The 21,099-nt window shown below is 35.3% G+C and overlaps 1 protein-coding gene across 6 annotated transcripts in view; it reads right to left on the reverse strand.

The window, feature by feature from the left end:
* Positions 1-946: 946 nt before the first annotated feature.
* CDH9 (cadherin 9) overlaps positions 947-21,099 on the reverse strand; it is a 102,641-nt gene continuing 82,488 nt past the window's right edge. For 3 of the 6 annotated variants that reach the window (XM_080582242.1, XM_080582244.1, XM_080582245.1), the window contains 7 exons: positions 19,586-19,773; positions 18,029-18,282; positions 15,987-16,123; positions 14,518-14,639; positions 5,215-5,332; positions 4,879-5,130; positions 947-2,242 (listed from right to left, as the gene is read on the reverse strand). In XM_080582242.1, the coding sequence (XP_080438368.1) occupies positions 1,761-2,242; positions 4,879-5,130; positions 5,215-5,332; positions 14,518-14,639; positions 15,987-16,123; positions 18,029-18,282; positions 19,586-19,773 (1,553 nt within the window). In that variant the 3' untranslated portion in view covers positions 947-1,760. The remainder of the gene's footprint in view (positions 2,243-4,878; positions 5,131-5,214; positions 5,333-14,517; positions 14,640-15,986; positions 16,124-18,028; positions 18,283-19,585; positions 19,774-21,099) is intronic. The other 3 variants (XM_080582243.1, XM_080582246.1, XM_080582247.1) reach the window with 2 other exon arrangements.

Consider the following 21,099-nt stretch of genomic DNA (forward strand, 5'->3'; position numbering starts at 1 on the left):
TATCAACTACATAGATAAAATATAAATATTAAAGAATTTTTTAAGTCCTCTGTCCCAGACTCCAGCTCATCTTGGGTGGGATTATTTCTTTTGTCAAAGTTTGAGCATTTGTGGAATGCCAAATATTATTTCATGCTTTCAAATGTAAAAGGTACATGTTTACGAAAAAAATGTAGTTTTTCAAGTATTACAAATTATCCTAATGAACAAGTGCTATGTGTTTGCAATATTTTCCAGGGACTTCTGACAGAATTAATTTGAGAAGATATCTTAAGTCCTTTTATGAATAAAAAAATCTGAAAAATAACTAAGTAATTTGGGGAAAACCTTAAAAATTATTATTTTGTACATCTATATGCATATAGGTTCCCCTAAAAATGGATGGCAGTGCTATGTACATTATGCATCCTGTCTTGTTAATTTCTTTTATTATTTTTCATATTTTTTTAAAACATAAACTTCAAAACTCTCAGTTTGATCACAGGTGATCCAGGTAAGTTCCTCCTATCCTGTGTTGGAAAGAAAAATGTTCATAACATGAAAGCTGAGACAGGGAATAGATTTGAAACGTAAATGCCTACTAGATCATTGTAATTAACATTTTAAAATATGTGCAAGTGTAGATACTTCATTGAAGGAAGAGAACATTATCAAATTTAATAAAATATTAGATAGATTTTGTTTTTATTAAATGGCTTGCTTTGATTTAGAAAGAAGCTATTAAAGACAGAAGTCTGATTTGCCTAATTGCCTCAAAACCCCCAAATAATTTTGGAATACAATAGACTTCCTCTGAATATTGATGTTTGGTTAATTATTCAAAATTTTTAAAAAGTTTCTTTTAAAATGGTTTTCATGTCTACCAGAATAAACCTTCATGGTTCCTTAAATCCTCAAGTCTATATCAGCTAAATCCAGTCACGGATCACCCATTCAAACAAGGTAGTTGTGGAGCAGTTTAACAACAAAACTATATTCTTATGCCATATAGTAATACACATTGCAAGTCAGATGGCATTTATTTATAATCACATTTTCAAAATAATTTCTCTTTTTTTTTTCTACACTGCATTCCCATTACAGAGCACTCTCTCCATATTGTTCTTGCATGGTACATTTCAAGCACTAATCCATTATAAGAAGATTCATCCAAAAATCAAGTATTGCACAAAAATTTCCTAGTGTTCAGAAAGATTGGACAACTTGTATTTAACAAAGTACATGAGTAAATAGTATTTTTATAAATACTAATTTATTTAATAAAAATACAAAAATATAAATATACATATATAAAAATATCATGATGAGTCAACACACAGACATTCTTTAACTCAATAAATATGGCAGTAATATTAATCTTTTCTGAAGTATAATTTTGAGATTATATTACAGTGTGGGTGCACAATGTCCCAGATAGTCAGAAAGGTAAAGCAAAGCACTTAAAATAATAATAATAATAAAAAAAAATCTATCTCATTATTAAAGGCACAAAAAGCCTTTTATTGTGTTTTCATTGTAAATGAAAACCTTTCCTCAGAGGTTTCTAGGCAGACAGGGTGAATTATAGGTTTAAAAAAAAAATCTAAATCACTCATATTCATTTATGTTGACTTATTACTTAAGCAAACCCTTACTAAGACAACACCTATTTTTTGGAAAAAAAAAAAAAATCCCAAGTAAGAGAGAGTAGGCCACTTTATCTAGTAACATAGACATGAATTCCACTAACACTTATCAGGTCACAGATTACTTTCTCAGTCTCAGTCACTGTCCTCTCCACCATACATGTCTGCTAGTTTTTTAAACCGAGGTCCCCAGTCACTGAGGTAATCATAGTCTTGGTTGCCATCTGTGGTAAGTGATTCCAGGCTGCTGAGTGAATTTGCTATGGAATCATTTCCTTCATAAGCATACGTTGCTAGTGAATCATAAGGAGGGGCAGCTGGATCTGAATCATTTTCCTTTAGCCTTCGATGAATAAAATCTTGCACATCAATGTTTTCCCAAAGAGGTGTAGTCCGTCTTATCTGAAATATAGTTTCTGGGATGACATCTCTTCTCATCTTACTTTCCTCCCTCGCTTCTGGATTTCTGAGTGTGCCAATGTCAAAAGCTTGGGTGTCTTCTTCCCCACCCCCTTCATCATTGTAGGTCACAATGTTGTCCCGAACATCATCCTTTGAGATGATCAAAGGTTCTTTCTTCCTCTGTCTCTTGAGGGCTGCAAACAAGACAACTAACACTAAAAAGAAACAAAGGGTGAATGAACAAATGCAGAGTTAGAAATGAAATAAATGAGCTATATTTTGCATTGTCTGTTGTTCTTGGAATGCTTCAAGACTGGTATTTTTAGTAAATAGGTACAAAAGCTATCTCTAAGTTGAAGTTAATAAGGAAAAATATTAATGTTTTATAGCAGCCAAAAATATTTTCTTACATATCTTCTAAGCAAAAGTAATTCACCCTCTTGAAAGCTGGTGATTTAGGTATTCCTAAGTGTCTAATTCACTATTGAAAATGGGATCTACAGGTTCTTCTGAAAATAAGAACCCGAAAACCTTCAGCTATCAATATTATTGACAAAACTGTTTTTGGCTTCAGTGACTGCAGGAATTGAAATCCAGTCTCTGTTACTGTTTCTTCTTAAAAGCATGATCCCCCCTAATTTAAGAAATGATAGTTGAACAACTCTTCCTTTTGGAGAGATAAGGATTGACACTAAGCTGAACCTTTACAGAGGGAGATGAAAAACTAAAGTTAAGCTTTACAAATACATTCTGCTGCTTAAATGCTATTAATTTCAGTAGGAATTCAATGCTTAAATGCATTTAAAAATTTGACCCTTGTCCCAGTATCTGGAGTAAATAGGAGAGGCCAACAAGATCATCTGTCAATGAGGCATAACATTGGATGCCAAGCCACACTTAAAGGCATTAGAGCAGTGTTGAGCACTTGTGTTGAGCCTTAGGAGCAAAGTTTTTTACTCTAAATTATTTGAGTGCTGGTGAATAAAAAGAATGGACATAGTGAGGGTAGAGAGGGGAAAAAAGATCTTCCACATGTCATGGTACAATGCTGTGAAGGTAAAGGCTGTTCTGTTTGTGATTCTGTATGTGTACAAGAGCCATTCTTTTCAAGTTTTTTAGGGTTAGACAAGTAATAGTCCACTTGTAAATTTACTAACTTCATATAAAAGAAAAGGGCAGCTGTGAGGGCAGATCACTAAAATGTTATTATGAAGAAATGTCTCACAGCTGGGTACTTAATGTCTCTCTCCTGTTCTGGACATAGTGACAGTAGTATACTCTCCTAGAATATGTCTTGCTGAACAGCAATTAAATAAAACACCGAGAGCCACACAAATTTTAAACTCAAAATTTTGTTTAGCCACATTTCATTTATGTTACTGTGGCTTCAGCTATATGTTTAAGTAGAGCAGGGTCTTTGACCCTGGGGCCATGAGACACAGAGTATTCACACTTGTTTTGCACAGCACTGCTCCGTGAGGCTGTTCTGAGTCTCATGTGGTATTCTTATGGTCCTAAGGAAAAATTATGATTTTTTTTTGTTTGCTTGTTTTTAGTTGCTTTAGTTACTTTACTAAAGCACTGCAGCCCATTAGAATGATATTTTCATAGTGAGAGAGCAAGTGTATGTGTTTCATGGTACATATTTCATACTCTGTGTTTTGGCATGGGAAGAGGCTTTGAAGATTCAGAGCCCACTGACAAGAACTGTGCAAAGTGGACAGCCAGATCTGACAGAGCTTGAATCATACTGCCTCCTGGGAGTGGTGGCCTGCAAGTTGTCCTGTTCATTCACACTATGCTTGGGCAATGTCCTGGGGAACCAAAGCTGGCTTAGGCTGAAACCAGAACAGCAGTGGTGCTCAAACCTGAGCAGTACGGACAATCAGCTTGTCAGAGCTCAGGTACTCTCCCTTCCATATAGCCACAGCCCCTGTGGCCCTCTGAATATTTGCTGGAGGTAGCCAGAATCCAGTTGATCTTGCTAGTAATCTAGCTGATAGAAAATATGTGTTCCTTAGAGTTATATAAACTGACAGCTGTACAGGTGTCACTTTCCCTTTAGCGAGCTGTGTTGGCCAAGATGGGTGGGAAGAGAAGGAGGTCTGTCACAGAGTTTGACTGGAAAGTGGAGAAGATAGCCCCTTTAAGGAGGCACTTCTCTGGTAAGCAAAACATACAAGTTGCAGTTTTTATGCTTTTAAGACCAGGTTATGAGCTAGCATTTATTCTAGTTCCTTCACATATCCCCTCATTTTTCTAATGTTTCAGCTCTACAACCACCCATCTAACTTCTGTGCTTGAACTTTATTTAATCATCTGTACTCCTTACCACTTGCAAGCAATTGAATGGTCCTCTTCTACGCTTTTGAGCTAAATATTTCCTAAGTATAAAAACTACAAATCATTCATGATTAAATAGTTGGTATGATTGATTTTTTTTTTTTTTTTAAATCATGGAGAAAAATATCACTCAGTTTCAGGAATATGATTTTAAAAGTCCGGGGTTTAAATGAAGATGTATTTATAATGTAAAATATGAGTATCTAAAATTAAACCTAAATTTTCAAGTTTATTTCACCATTTCACCTAAATAACACTGATAGCCCCCCCCCTTTTTTTTTGCACATTCCTATGAATAGAAATGACAACCGCCCACAGTAATCTCTTTCCCACTCTCCCAGTTCCTCACCCGTCTTAGAAAACAGTTCTTACAAAAGAAAAAAAGTATTGTATTAGGTATGAAATATTGCTCTACAGGGTCATGTGAATAAGGGGTGAAGAATGCCAGAGGTCTAGAATCAACAACCCCTTTGCCTCATCAGTCAAACAACTCATGACAGTTACATACCCAGCAGGATGATGATGCAGAGGAAAATGGCAACCAGTGCGCCTGTGCTGAGGCCAGCAGAGAGGAGCAGGGCCTCTGCATTACAGGACTGCATGTTTCCTCGACTGTCACAGGCACATACACGTATGGTCAGCGTGCCAGTGCTGCTCTGGATTGGGTAGTCATTGTCAAATATTATGACCGGCAGGAGATAGGTACTTGTCTTACTACGGCTATATCCATTTCTTCTAGTCATAATTCCTGCTGTGTTATCTAGAACGGAAATGCAGAATAAATGTTACAGGATGAATCTTTATGTGGTCTTGGGGTGGGGGACTGGCACTGGTCAACAGTTACCTTTGTTGTCTACAATGGAGAAGTTTGGATGAACAGCAAATTCTGGCACCAACTCGAAAAAAAATTTGTGTCCTCGAGGAGGCTCATCTTTGTCAACTGCACTCACAGTCTGTATCAGCTATAAAGAAAACAGCATTTCACGGTATGCTTTGTTGTTGTTGTTTGTTTTTTTAGAGATCTTGCTTGTTTTACATAAACTCTCTGCTTTACATGTCCAGTGAAAATCTGACAAATCTCTATAAGAAGACAAAAAGTGATGTCCTAAGCCAAACGTTCCCCACATAAACACAGGAGATTATCCAGTAAACAAATTGTTGTTTTGTTGTTTAAACACATAACAGAAAATGAAAAAAGGGCCAGTCTTCACTGTAAGACAGCCATCTGCTTTGATTTGTATGCAGTACCTTGCAGTGGTACAGAAACAATTGCCCTTCTGAATTAGCCATAAACCTCCTGTGGCCTCATATAGCAATGACACAGAGTAGTGTGTAAATCAGTTGTTAAGTGGGTCTAATTCCCAGTCCACCTCATCTGCTCCTGGCGATAAACTGGAGTACTGCACTGGCAGGATGCTCAGCTCTCCTGAGGTAATAAAGTGAGATGTTTTACTTCCTCCTAAATTGAAACCTCTGTCTGTAGAGCTTTACAGCTGTAAACAAGAGCACTCAAGCCCTGCTGGGAGGGAGTGGAAATAGCCCAAGCACAGGGTCAGAGTAAAAAGGACTGAAAAATAGGGCCTCAGCAGTGATTTCAGATTGCATAGGTTCTCCTGTTGCATAAAATTATGTATATGTATGTACATATGCATGTATATGTGTATATACACTAGCAATTTGACTTTTTTTTTTTTTTTTTCTACCTAGCTGCTGCTGGAGGCTAAGGAACACAGCTGCAGAACTGGAGAAGGAAAAGCTACGTGGGAAAGTGACTGGTTGTGAAATGACTTGCAGCATTTAGAACCATGTGGGGCTGTGTGAGCAGTAGTAATCCAGTGAGCCATAAGAGTGACTGCTGTTCCCGTGGTACTCCCCAGCGGGTACGGCATTGGTGAGTCACCCATACTCCACCTTGGCTTTTGAGGTTATGTTTCATTTCAGAAGATGTCATCAGAAGATGACAAATCTTGGTGGTGTGAGAATGAGAATAAGCTTCATCTGAGTATGTTGCAACTCAGCATGGCTGAGTTTCTACCTAAATTTAGGACCTAAATTTAGAGACAGAAAGAGCTTAGCAGTCAGACTTGTTTCTTTTAAAACTGTGAGGGAGCCAATGCCTACCTTGAGGTTTTCAAGTGTTTCCAGTGCGTAGGGTGTCTAATATCCTAGACATCAAAGCCACTTGTTATCAAAGACTTACTTCATGGCTTGTTTTTCTGATATTTCTAGGAAGAATACAGCACGAGCTCTTCAAGAAATACAGTAATTGACAAGTAACACTGATACAATTTTTAAGTCTTGTGGCAATCAAGTAAGGAATGGCTTTTTCTCATGTACAGCTCTGAACATCAGCTTGAGTGGGACTTAAGGATACAATGAAATTTTGGGGAATATTTAACATCTCTCAGGATGGAACACTATTAGACAAATAACTATAGGGCTACTAAAAATACTAATGTGACATTCAGAAACCAGAAATCTGCTGCTGTTAATGCTGTGCCATACAATGATTATTAAGCCTATTTTTCTAGATAACCCTGGGGTATTTTTTTTACATGTAATAATGTTAAGCTTTTATTTAAAATCAACAATAGTTGAGAAGGCCTGTTTGGCTCATCCTCTTCCTAGGTTGTTCTAAAACAACCACAACAGGTGGTTTGTGTTTTGTTTTGTTTTGTTTTATTTTGGAGGTGATTTTTTTTTGTTTGGTTTGGTTTGTTCATTTGAATTTTTGTTTGTTTGTTTGTTTTGTATTTATTTTTGTATTTTTTGTATTTTGTATTTTTGTATTTATTTTTATTTTTGTGGTATATTCCTGAATATCCTATCATCAGAAAAGAACTGGAAAGGGAATTTGCAAACATCAGCCTTGTATAAGAAGAGACTATGCTGAAGGCAGAATTATGCAGTTTCTCTAAGCATGATTAAAATAATTATTACATATTCAGGTCTCTTCACTTTTAAAACATTTGATGACCATTACACTTCACATTAGTTTTTTGGGTTTGTTTTTAATTTTCACTGTTTCTCATGATTAGCCAAATCCCTGTTTATGGCAATTCTCTGATTCTGTTAACTTTTCAATGTTCCATTTCTCTTCTCTTTGCCACAATCTGCTTCTGAGAGTGACCATATAGTGTAAGACCAAGATGGTGCTTAATTTTAGTTTTGCATTGCTTTAGTGTAAATGTAACAGTACAGCAAAACATCCTTCTGATAGAAGTAAAATACCAAATTGAAATGAGAATTTTTCTCTCACACATTTTTGCAAGTTTGAAAGACAGAAGAAAAGTAAAAGTGCAAGAGAGTAGAGTGAGAATTAGAATATGTGGCTATATTTGTGCAATTACTTGCTGAAAAAGTCAAGGAGAAAATATTCTGATATTACAGCAAACAGAAATTGCAGTTGAGTATTTTGGGGCTTTTTGAGATGTAATCAGTGGGATGTTTGTAGGATCTGGATTTGATTTCCTTCAAGTGAAAATGACATGGAGGAGGACAATTGTGCCAGGCATAGAGGAACCTAATTACATTGAAAACTTATTGTTGAGCATAAGGCTGAAGGAGGAAGAAAAACAAACAAACAAACAAACAAACAAAAAAAACTTATTACCTGATCAAACTACTGGCTGCATAAATTGAGAACCAGCTGTTCTTCCACCAGGAAAGACAGGAGAATAAAAGAACAATGTGAAAGGATGATTGCAGGTGAATTTTTGATTTTTTTCCAAATGATGAATAGGTGAAAGGATATTAGAAATGTTATCTAATTAAGTTTTTGCTTTTTTTTCAGCTATACAACTGTAAATAAAAGAGACTGATGTTAATGATAATCACTGCAGAAATGAAAGAGATGTGACTACTAATATTTTGCATTAAAACAGTTTTTGGGGAAAAAAAAAAGTACTGTTTTATGTGCGTTTTGTAATTTCATATTGGAAATGTATTCTTCCATTTTGAAGCATTTATGGACATTAAGCTATGACCACTCTTCTCCAAGAGCTCAGAGAAAGATCTCTGACATCGTAAGATTTATGAGGGAAGTGTTATTTCAAGAAAATCACTTTAATTCAAATATGAGTCAGGCACATCAGGCTTAGAGGAGAAAAATAGTATTCCCATTTTCTTTTTTCTTCCATAGTTTCCCACGACAATGATTACAATTTGGAAACTATAGCATTGCTGCCATTATTTAGAGGGCTGTGTGTGCATGTGCACTTTTATGCACTTAAACAAACAGTCTTATACTCTCCAGTGAATCCCTGTGGGTAAATTTAAGTTGTTAGTGGTCACTTGTCTTTGAGCGTACTGAAATTTTAAACTTAGTTATTGACCTAAAGTGTTCTCTTTTATACTCAGAACAAAGTGGTTTTGGTAGCTTGGCAACATATAATGAGTTCTGAGGTATTCCCACTGGAAGAAATTTTTGGAAATTTCTTTCATGATGAGGCCAGATATTTTTAGAGGATATGGGTCTATCTCCCATTAAAATTGTTTTTTTCAAATGTGGCAATTGTTTGGTTACACTACTGCATTTATTTATTTATTATTTTTTTCCTCCAGAATACTGTGTTTCTAAGGCCATGACTTACACAACAGTCAGAACTGTTATTGCGGTTTATGTTCAGGCTATTTTATCTCTATTCATATTAATCTCTGGGAAAAAAAATGTTCAGAAATGAATAGATTGCCTTATAACACCTACATATAGCTGCTACATCCACAGAAATAGCCTGCTGTCTAGTTTTCTTCGTGCTTTTTAAAGACAGAATGTGGGTAAAACCTAGGTGGGGACATTCTGATATAGTAAGGGTCCCTGTGCACTTCAGAGCTGTTCCTGATGCTGCATTTTTGGACACAGAGCTGCACAAGTAGGAGTTTTGGGTCATGGACTCAGCCTTGGGACTGTCTCTAAATGGAATACAGGCAAACGTTAAGCTAGCAGTGCATTTTTAATGGTATAGAGCACCAGCTAGTCACCTTTTAGGTGAGGTTCTCAGCATTTGCTGGCTTGGCATGTCATCCATATGAAACGCAGTCACATCTTGGCTCCAGGGTGCACCTTTTAACAATGCATCAACAGTCTTCAGATATTATTAAAAGGTTCATTGAAGAATGTTAAACAAGGTGAGGTGGACAGGAATATACTTTCAGGTTAAAAACTTCTACCGGTATAAGAATATTTGAAATAATTTTAATGTCTACAATACAATCTGCTACTTCTTTTCAAAACAGCAACATATTGTTGACAGCTGTTGTATTTTAAAACTTTTTTTTTTTCTAAAATTCATTTTTTTTTAAATTTAGTTTAAATAAAACAATGAAAAATAATGTCCCTTTCAGAGGATTTTAAATATGCTCTCCTTTTTAGAAAGTGCTTTTCTGAAGTTTAAAACAATCCAATTTTCATATAGCATGGAATTTGTACCTCCAGTGTCAGAGAAGCAAGACCACCGGAGATTGACAGTGAGAGAGAGACTTCACAGTAATGGCTGCAGATTTTTTTTCTATTTTTTGTATGGGATTACAGACCTGCAGAGGAACTGGCCTTGAATGTTTGGGCATTTGCACATTATATTACATTCTTAGTTAAAACTACATATTGAACAACACAGATAAATTTTTCAAGTGCCATTTCAAATGCCGTTTTTCTACTTTCTGCTGCTTCTAAAATAAGACTTGAAAATATTTCTAAAATATTTCCAGACACTTGAAGCAGGAATGTTTGAGACATTTTGCTGTTTGTTTTTGTTTGTGGCTTTTTTTTTTTTTTTTGTGAAGTGGCTTAGGAGAGAACAGAACAAATCCTGGATCTTGGAGCACTGCCTTTGTCATTTCTTGAAATGTATTAAAATTCTTTTGTGCAACAAATATTTCTCAATGTTTGATCTGACCACATTATCTGCAATAAACTGTGAAAAAAAGCATATGGTAAGAGACACTGATTTTGATAGTAATCAGAAAGTAATAGTTCACAGACACTGTGGGGAAATGAGGGTTGAACAACTCTGTGTTTCTCTTGTCCTTTCTTTCTCTTGCCCCTTTTCCTGCCTGTGCAATCTAGTAAGGCCAACCAAACTAATTTTAATTTTAATATTACTAGCACAACACAGTGATAAGTGGGTGGGATAAAGATCTTGCAGAAGATTTGGAAACAGCTACTTTTCTCTAGGAGTGAATAATAGTACTGTTCAAGTATCCCCAAGGGAAGTGTTTCAAAATCAGTGCAGTTGTAAATGGATGTCCTTATTTTCATTGTTGTGCCTGAGCAATCTCATGTGTTCAGGCAGGGTTCTAGGCTGTGCATCCATGTGGTGTTGGCTACAGAGAGAAGCCTCAGGAACATGTGGGTAAGCTTGAATAGACTTTTGATCCTGATCTTTTATGTCTTCAGAATTTTTTTAAAATACTTGCCACTTGACAAACCTTCGTGTTTGGTAATGCAAAAGATTTTGGTTTTCAGGCCTTGGCTCTGGGCCACAAATGTGTCGACAGTTTTAAAGCGGGACTGAATTCTTATCAGAAATCAGAAAATTCTCCCTTGAACTCCATTTCTTATTTTAAAGCAAGACAGACTTCTGGGTCTCACTAGATCAAGCCAATAAGTGCTTACCTGGAGAAGTCAGGTAGAATGTACAAACTAGTGACCGCTAATTAGCAGCAGCATCCACGCTAAAAATGTGATCTCTGTCTGCCCTGTCTGAAAAAGGGAGGATGGCATAGAGGGGAATGAAATGAAAAATCTGCCACCTTTCTGAAAGAGAAAACAAACTCTGTGTTCTGATGCTTGAGAGCCCCTGTATGGTAGGAAAGAATATAACATCAATGCAAAATAGCAACCCAGGTTGTTTTATTAAATATTATTATTGGTGGATGTTGAATGGTTGTTACTAAAATGTTCAGCTGAATCAGTCTCCTTTTCAAGTAAATCTTCCTGGTTTCCATGGAGAGGATTCATCCTCTAATCCAGCTAAAAAGACACAATTAATTCCTGTGACAAGGGCATGAGAGAACTTGTACCAGAGCCTTCCTCACAGCAGTCCCTGGGGCTCTAGCACACCATCAGAGGATTAGGGATTTCTAAATTTTTCAAGGGAAAACTGCATCATACTCTTCTTCAACCTGTGCATCAGCCGTTGGGACTCAGTGGTAAATCTGTTCCAGACTAATGAATGCAATTGTTTATGCATCTGTAGTGACAAAGTTTCTCCTTATTTGTTGTTTGGAGACAAAACAGTGTCAGGGAAGGAGGAAAGACTCTGTAGGGTTTTCTTTCCTCTGACCCTCCTCAGGCTATCTGAAAACACAACAAATGGAGCCTCTAATATCTGCTGATGTAGAGAATGAGTAATGCCAATAAACAGTAGCGAGCAATATTTGATCATTCTGACTGCTTTGTGATGCAAATGTGATTTAAAGACCGCTGTAATTAATAGTTGGGCTAGATTAAAAAAAAATCTTTTAAAAATTAACTAAATACATTTATCTTCTCAATCTGTCTCTTTTCTTACTGGCACCAGATGAAATACTGCTGTGATGTGTCAAGAAGCAATAATGCTTCTAATAAGACAGCTGTTTTAGATGATCTTTTAAATAAAGTGGAGTAGTACTAAATGAATACAAGCTTCAATATTTTTATTGTATTATAGAGGGGGCTGTTAAACATGAGCAATTTAGGCTACCTCGAACTTAGCATCCATAGCTAAAATGTTCAAGTTTGCATCTCTGTATTCATTGTTATTTTAGACACCAAAATAAAAGTAATTTCATTTACATTTTTTTTTTTTCTGAAACACTGTCAGCTACATCTAAATGTCCAAATATGGACTCAGATGCCTGTCTTGAGGAATCTCATTGTTGAGAAATAGAAGAAAGATCTAGGTAGAATCATAGAATATCCCAAGTTGAAAGGGACCCATAAGGATCGTGGAGTCCAACTCCTGGCTTGCTCGTTCTAGATTTCTCATTCCTCTGTGGCTACACTTCATGTCTTTCTAGTATATGCAGATTTTTCCAGTTAAGGAAAATAACTTCTGGAATTGTATTAATACACTAGATGGAAGGGAAAACTAAACAATAACATGCTTACCTAATGCTTCTTTGTCATTTACATCTTTAGAAAGGCACGGAATTCACCAGAAAGGTAAATGAAGCTTTATACATAATAGGGTATTTCATCAAGTATGCCGGCTGGGGTAAGAAAACTGACAAGAGATATGCCTGGATTGAACTTGGTTCAAATATATGACTAAATCTGTGTTTGCTGAATGAAAATATTAATTAATTATTAATTTCATTGAAATATTATTTTTTATGCTCTGGAAGATTTATTTGTATTATGCAATTAAAGAACAAGACTCACTTTTCTATTAACCATTATACAGAGATTTTAAGATTTCTTTGTCTCAATTTCATCTAGTGCAAAGAGATTTTGTTGCACAGAGAATTCAGGTCATGTGCCTGCTGTTCAAAACCAATGGCTTGAATTATCTGAGGCTTGAACTGTATTCTTATATGACAATTTATGTCATTGGTTAAGACACCGTGTTCTGATCATAAGCCTCAGTTTTTTTTGAAAGATGCACCTTGTTCGTTTTTCTGATAATTCCCTCCACTGTTTTAATTTAATTCATCACTGCCTTTGATATGGATATTTTTCTATATACATGATTTGCATCAAAAATAGTAGGACTTTCTTGAAAAAGAATTAAATAATGGTCAGTTACTTCAAAGCCTATTGATTAATGATTCTATTACACTCAAACTATCCCCTGTCTTTATAGCCCACTTACCTAACTTACAGTATTAGGTGCAATGAATGAAAAACTAGTAGACTGAATGCAAATTCCAGTAATTCACACTGTCCCCCCTCTCTCTCTCTCATTTTTTTTTTTTAATTTTCTTTTTCTTCCCCATCTGTTAAACCTGTAGTAAAACATAATTTGCATTGCAACAGGTAAACTGCATATCCTTGCCCCTCCTAGAGTTCTGCAAGACCTGAGATTCCAGACCAATGCTAGGTACCATTTATGCTACTTTCATGCAGCCACTGTGGCTATGTTAAATGCAACACTGAATAGAGACCAAAGTAAAACATCAGCATGTTTTCTGATATATATCTATATCCCTGGGCCCTATAAAGCCTTTGAGTGGTCACTGTGCTCTAAAAACACAAGTATAGACTTAGGCTGAGATTAAAGTTCTGTCCTGGCCTCTCTGATATATCAAGAACAGACTCAGGTGTGTGCTAGGGAGAGTAATGCTATCAAATGTTTTCCTCCTCTCAAAAATGAAGAAGAGTTAAACTTAGGCCCATGCTAGAAAGACAATTTTGAGGTATACAATCAGCTCTTAAATCCAGTTCCTTGGTAAGTACTTTCAGAATTAAAAATCAGCCAAAAATATGTCCTCCTTCACATTTAAAACTGAAAAGATGACAGGCATTAACATAAATATATGTTGGTTTTAGTGGCAGCAATAATAAGAGATTCCTATGTTTCATTGAGTTCTGCTAGTCAGTCTCCTTTCTCTGTTCCCAGTTATTTCATTTTTTTTTCTTAAATCTTATCATCCTTTTAGATTATTACAGGATTGCTGAGATAGTTTAGAAAATGATATACATGATTTTTGCCAAAATTCAGTTCAATTCCAAATTGAATTTAACTTACAATAGAAACAGATAAATTATCCTTTATTTTTGTGATGATCTTTTTCTTCCACATGTGCTTTACTGGAACATAATAAAATATTTTTCCTGCATTTTTTTACCTGAAGGTGTGGCTACATCAACTAAGGCTTTGAAAAAAATTCCAGAAGGAAATGGAATTATCAGACAGTATAAAGTTTTTTTGTCACATTATGCATAAGTGGGTCTGAAAAGTATTCTCTAATATTAGAGATGAAAACACACCCTAAATAAATTTATTTTATGTTATATTATATTTATTATTATATTGTTTTAGGGTAAAATTCTGCACCTTTTATCTTCTAAAACCTTTTCTGAATCAATTAGTATTTTCTCTGGAATCAGGGAATAAAGATGTTGAGTTGTTTTGCAATTATTGAAATAAAGAAACTCTGAAGTCTTCATGATGGTATTCCAGGATAGTTTGATTAAAATTCTCGGTTAACATAAATATGTGTTTACCTGTCCTGCTTTTGCATTTTCACAAACGAATGTTTCATAGTATTTGGCAAATTCTGGTGCATGATCATTTATGTCTAAAATCCGGATGAAGACAGGTATCTGGCTACTTTGTTTAGGATTATCTGAAACAAGAAAATGATTTATAGTACAATGCAAAGTTTTCCACAACACACATTTTATGAAAAGACCTGAAATTATCATATATTTTTCAAATAGTCATTAGAAACACTCATTTATCTTAATAATATTAAAACAATTACCTTTAACTTTCTAATGGTGTATATTTTGTATGTTTAAAAGCCCTATCTATATTTGAAACACTTTGTTTTAGTATAGTACATTAATTTGAGATAATACAAACTCTACTTAAATTGATTTGCATTAAAAACAGGCCACAAAGTTATTACTGATGTTTGACTTATATTCCATACATAGTAGAGTAAATGATTCATTTAAAGAGCTTTTTCCTGAGGCAGAGCTGTCAAGAACATTTACTTGTTTGAACCAGTAAAGCAGTTAAAAAAAAAAAAAAAGTGGTGGTGTCATCCCTTCTTAAAATGTAGAGACAAAATTTGGATCTATGTAGATGTTAATATCAGTTCGTATTTGCAAACTTTATCTCTGAGGTCAGTCTATAGCTGTAGATGACTCATGCATTGCATGTATTGAAAATGGAGACCATATTTGACCAAACAATGAAAGAGCACTGTACGAGCAAAAGGTAACAGTCTTTCTGATAATAGGAGTATGATTTATCTTTCTATATTACCCTACCCCCAGACTGTTAAACACATAGGCTCCTAAGGAGACTCCTGTAGGGAGACTGAAGAAGGAGAGTAGGAAATAAGTTGTCTCCTAAACTCGGTGTTTCTTCCCTGATGCACATTTTTAGTTGACTGGAAGAAGGCGGCAGATGAGAAATCCAGATCTGACAGGGCCCAAGAGAACAGTAAAGAATCCCAGTGAAAAACATCGGGCCAGGGTTTGCTTCAGACCCAGAGCAGAAAGAATTTTCCTCTAGTCATCTTCAAATCAAACCATCTCCTCTGATAAGGAAGTTGAGATAAAACATACTTTCTTCCCCTGGTTACAGTGGTCGTTCTGAAAATGTGTTTTTTGTCCACCATGGACATTTTTTTTTTTTCCAGGGATTTTTCTTGCTCTAATGACTGAGGTAAGGTCTTTGGCACATTGCTCCTGCACCAAATTATTTGTTGGGAATTCTCAGGGAACAAGGTAACTTTTCTAATATCTACTGTTCATGGTTGAGTCTGAGAATTCCAAATTATCTTTTCACAAATGAGCAAAGATAATTCTAAAGGAGTAAGCTGTACTTTTAAAAGTGCATTTAAGGATACTCTGTCTACTGAAAATATTTGATGAAGGGCAAATCTAAATCAAAGATACTGTAAAATTCCAGTCTTATCTCAGTTCTTATGTTCTACTTAGATAAATGATCTCCAACTTACTGATTTCAGTTGCTATGACAGTGATGTTGTGCCAGGGAGTTTCTTCACGGTCAAGTGGTTTTGAGATGAATAAGGATCCATTTCCTGAATAGATGTTGAATATTCTATCGAGGTCAGTGTGTCGATCCACAGAATATCTGTCAAGATACAATACAACTAAGCACCTCTATCTACTGCTACAGTCTCCAGTTTGGCTTACAGCCACCTATAAACATTTTCTAAGTCGAACTGTGGTTAATCAACAATATTTTCTTAACAAGTAAACCTAAGCTTTCCTGTAGTTGAGGAGTGCAGTATGTTACAGAGAAACTGTTTTTTAAAGCCTAGTGGGCAGGAAGAAGGGCAAACTAATTACATTGGCAGATTGTTAGGTTGGTATTCAAAATTATATTTGAGCTTAGAATGTGAATGTTGAAATAACAATTGAAAATGAACATTCATAGATATGAATTTTGCAAATTCTGCAAATTAATTCTTGGAGAACTCGGCTATCAAAGGACACACATTTCAGATATAATTATCACTTTATAATGAGATACTTTTAATATGGCACAGGGACGATCAGGATGACCAGAAAAATCTTTGGATTTTCTTGTTAAAATAGAATTTCTTTAAAATCATATTTTGTAACACTTTCTTTTGCTCAATTCTTTCCTATCAATGAAAAAGTTGTCTATAGGTGTTTTTAAATTAGACTAATAATGGTCAACCACAATCAGGTTAAAATAAGATTTTATACTTAAATAATTTATAAATATTTCCTTTTCTTTTTTCTCCTCTCACACCTCTTATCCCAAACTCTATTGCTGCAGGTAATACCAAGCTTGTTCAGAAATGCAGAAATCATGTTTACTTAACAGTTGCATGTTGAACAAACAAATTTCAGTCTTATGTTTGTAACTGCAGATAATAATATCAGATGGTTAACAGTTAAAACAATTTCATAGCACTGAACGCTTACCTCTAATTGTTACAACTTTCTCAACATTATTTCTTATTTAATATAACATGTACACTAAGTAGTAAGCTATGAAACATGGCAGAGAGTGTTATGTCTACAGGGCTAGTAGGGTACAGGAAGGGTAGAAATACACCACTCTGAGCATCTTACATAAGTTTGCCATTGGAAACATCATATAAAAGCATAGTACTGTGAATCCAGTTTGGTGAAAGTATGTGAGAGACAAATAAAGCCCTACAAATGAAGCAGAGTCAGTGGAGGTGTGCAAAAGCAATGTGCCTATGAAGCTCAGGAAATGATACAGAGAGTGACTGAGCATAGTCATTGCAAAGAAGCTGACTTTATCTCAACACAAAGGGGACTTGAGAGTTGCATCTGTTTTAGATGTCAGCTATGTCAGCTGAGTGGATCAACTGACTCTATCAAGAACTGAGTGGATCAGCTGGAGTTAGAAATGTCTCACACTGAGTTCGTTAAGAGTGCAAATGTCTCCGCAGGTTAGCCAGACCACTGGGGGTGGTGATGGTGGGAGGAATATACATCTCAGCCCAAAAATAGGAAGGAACTAGGAAAATAATTTTGAAAAAAGCATTGGTTTCAAGGTGGCTTCAGTCCACATATTCCTTTCCAGCAACAGGGGAAGCTCAGCATTGTGACAGTGAGCACATTACCAAGACCAACAGTCTTGTGTTTTCAGTATGTTTTATGGAAGTCTGATAAATCAGAAATCCTGTGTAGCATCAAATGTCTTCAAATAAGTAAAATTGATATTAAATATTACACTCTCCATTATTGGTGTGGAATACCTAACAGAACCTGTTAAGAAAATTTTGGACTCTGACAAAGTGCTGGAACATGGTGACTGACCTTTCTTTTAACATGGTGCCTATAAGCTGTAGAAGCATACCCTGCACTGTTAACTGTTTGACATCACAAGCTCCCATAGATATTTATCTGATATTTTTCAGTGGCCCCTATAAGACTAATTACACAAATGCCTCCCTACTATATTGCAGTCTCATCACAGTTTGTGTAAGATTTAACCCACATTTAAAGCATTTTATAATGTTTAATGGCTTACTTTATTGTATTCTTTGTTACATCTGGATCTTGGGCTACAACCTGCCCAATAATGCTTCCTTCCTTTGCATCTTCATCTACTTCTATTAAATATGAGGGTCTGTTGAATACTGGAGGTTCATCTATGTCTTCCACAGAAATTTTGACTAGAGCTGTATCTTTGAATGGCCCCAGCTGAAGAAAACGAGGATCCAGGTGGGTGTTGGTTGCTTCCACTCGTAAGGTGTATAACATCTTGTTTTCAAAATCCAGCTGCTGGGGAGCAAATAATAATAATAATAAAGAAAATTGTGTCACTTTACAAGAAATGTGTCAGCTTTATTATGCTAAATTAAAAGTGTAAGAATTTTTCAGAGATAAATCTCTAAAATGTAATGCATCTTGGAGAAGATGGAGTGCATCTTGGAGAAGATGGAGTACTTCATGTTTGGTACCATGTATAAGCAAAACTACGAGTTTTATAGGACAGCAAGACAACTATGATTCCTCTGCCTACCAATTCTTCAGCTTCCTAGAAAACCAGGAGGAATCTATATATAGAAAAAACAGAAAGAGAGAAAGAAACAGAGAGGATGGATTGCTTCCACGAGTAGGAGTTGCTAATGCCCTTATTTTTCTCATACTTATGGCAGGAACAAAAACAGTTATCCCAGCACTTAAAGGCTCTCTGTACTATTTCCACTTTCCTCTCTCCTCCCACCCGCCATTACCATCCATCTTTGCATATTCTGCATCGGAAGCAACCCAGATGCTTTTCCATATTCCAGAGTGAAAAGAAAAACTGTGATGTCTGATTTCCAATCTATGTGACCTTTATATTATGCAGAACCATATATGAATGCGTATATGTATAGATATATATACATTGATATATGCACAAATACACGTACACACAGAAATACACATATGCATATAGATCTATATTATATATACATATATCAATTTATTGTTACTGATAAATTCAGTAAGAACAGAACTGAAAATAGCGTTCATAGTTTAACTGTCTGAACCATAAAAGCAACTAATAAATGTCAGAGTGTATTTTTCCTCATTTCTTTGCTCTTTAGATCTCATTGACATAATATGTAACAACTTGAAGTTTCACCAAGGTTGGACTTAAACCAAGACAGATTTAAGGTACTTGATGTACTTGACTGTCAGACAGATTACAGAGTGACAGTTTGAAGGTGTAAATTCATCAAAATTCAGGTGAGCCTCCAACCCTTGTGAGCAACACTCAGCTGACAAACCCCACAGTGAACTGAACCCCTCCAGGTTCTCACAGCCCTAATTCAAAAGTACTGTGTGTGAGAGTATATATATTGAACAGACAGCCACCACTGAAATATTACTTTATGTGAAGTGACATGCCAGTAAATTTCCCTTGAGACTTGAAAATAACAGATATCTGCTGAAGAAAGAGAACAAAACTAATGGAACAACTCTTTGGCAGACTTGACCCCTTGTGGGATCTACCCTTCCATCCCCTGGAAAAAGAAAAATAACCATAACATCTGGAGAGCTAAGTATATATAACAGAAAGAGAGAAAAAACAAACCTTTTTGACAGTTATAATCCCTTCCTGAGTGTCCTTGTCAGTGATGATATCAAACATGTCTGATCCATCCCCATTAGAGATGCTATACTCAATCTCTGCATTTTCACCCAGATCGGGGTCATTGGCTTTAATTCTGCCAAGAGGAGTCCCAGGTGGTGCAGACTCAGGAGAGCTGAACTGGTAGGTGCCTGGAAGAATGAAATCAAACATTTATTATTTTGAGAAACTTTGTTCTACTGAATAATAAACATTTAAATTTCACCAGGATTTTTTTTAAAGCGACTTGAAGTTTGAAGTACTTGAAGAAAAATGCTATTAGTCATCATACTCAACTTTAAAACAGGGTTTGGAGTTGATTGACAAACTGTCAGATTCAAGTGATTCTTCAAAGCTATTTAGTACTGTATTTTAATGCTTTCAACATTTTTTTCCCAACTATAAAGAACAGAGAAGCTCAGTAATACGGCAGCAATTTGAACATTGGTTACCTAAAGTTATATATATATATTTTTTCTCTCAGTCCTCTAGAAATGTTCCCAGATATTATATTTACAAACAGTATAAGATTTTTTTTTTCCCCCCTCAGGGTATAAGAGTTGTAAAAAACATCATGGATTGTGGCAGGAGACTAAAATAGAATAGTTCTTTTTTGTTGTTTGTTTGTTTGTTTTTAAATATATTCATTTTAGGTGTACTATCTAAAAGTAATTCATTCAGCCATTATTGGTAATACATACTAAAGAGTCATGGAAAAGAGCATTTGGATACACGTTCATGTTAATTGTTATAGTTAATTGAAATACAGATACTTTCAGATTTTCTTTAATTTACTCTGCAGATAGTTTTTGTGTACTTTCTATGGTTGACTTCATTTAATGTTTTTATAATCAGGTTTTGCTAGAAAGAATTCTGATTACTTAGATATTTTAATTTCGTCTGTGTGTATGATAAGTGAATTTATATGTATTTTCTGACAATATTTGTAATAAAATCTAATTATAAAGAAAAAATATTAATCAGATGATTTGCTTGACCAGTTAGAAATAGGCAATGAAGACCTTTCACCACTGGTAAGAAACAGATGTTTCTAGATCACTATTTTCAGTAATTTGTTAGCAAGTATATTAAAAACAACAACAACAAAAAAAATCTGATATTTTCAGCATTTTACATGCAACATTCCAGAACATAATGTTGGGGGGGGGGGGGGGGGGGTTGGAGGAGGAGAAGGGGAGGGAGGAATTGAGCTATTTTCTCATGTAAATAAATAAAAAGTAGTAGCTTTCGAAAAATAACATAAAAGTCTTGATCTAACAAAATTAGCTGTGGTCAAAATACACAAATCATATTTGAAGGTTGCAGTAAGAACCTGTATAAGTTGTATTGACCTATAAAACAGTACAGGCAAGTATAATTCTTGCAGTTAGCCTATTTCCTGTATTAACATGTGCTTTAAAATTGTTCTGAAGGTTTATTTTAACCACAAAGACTACAGCAGTCATCTGAGTGTTGAA

This window comes from Anser brachyrhynchus (assembly GCF_964034855.1).
Source record: "Anser brachyrhynchus genome assembly, chromosome: 2".
NCBI classification, from domain to species: Eukaryota; Metazoa; Chordata; class Aves; order Anseriformes; family Anatidae; genus Anser; species Anser brachyrhynchus.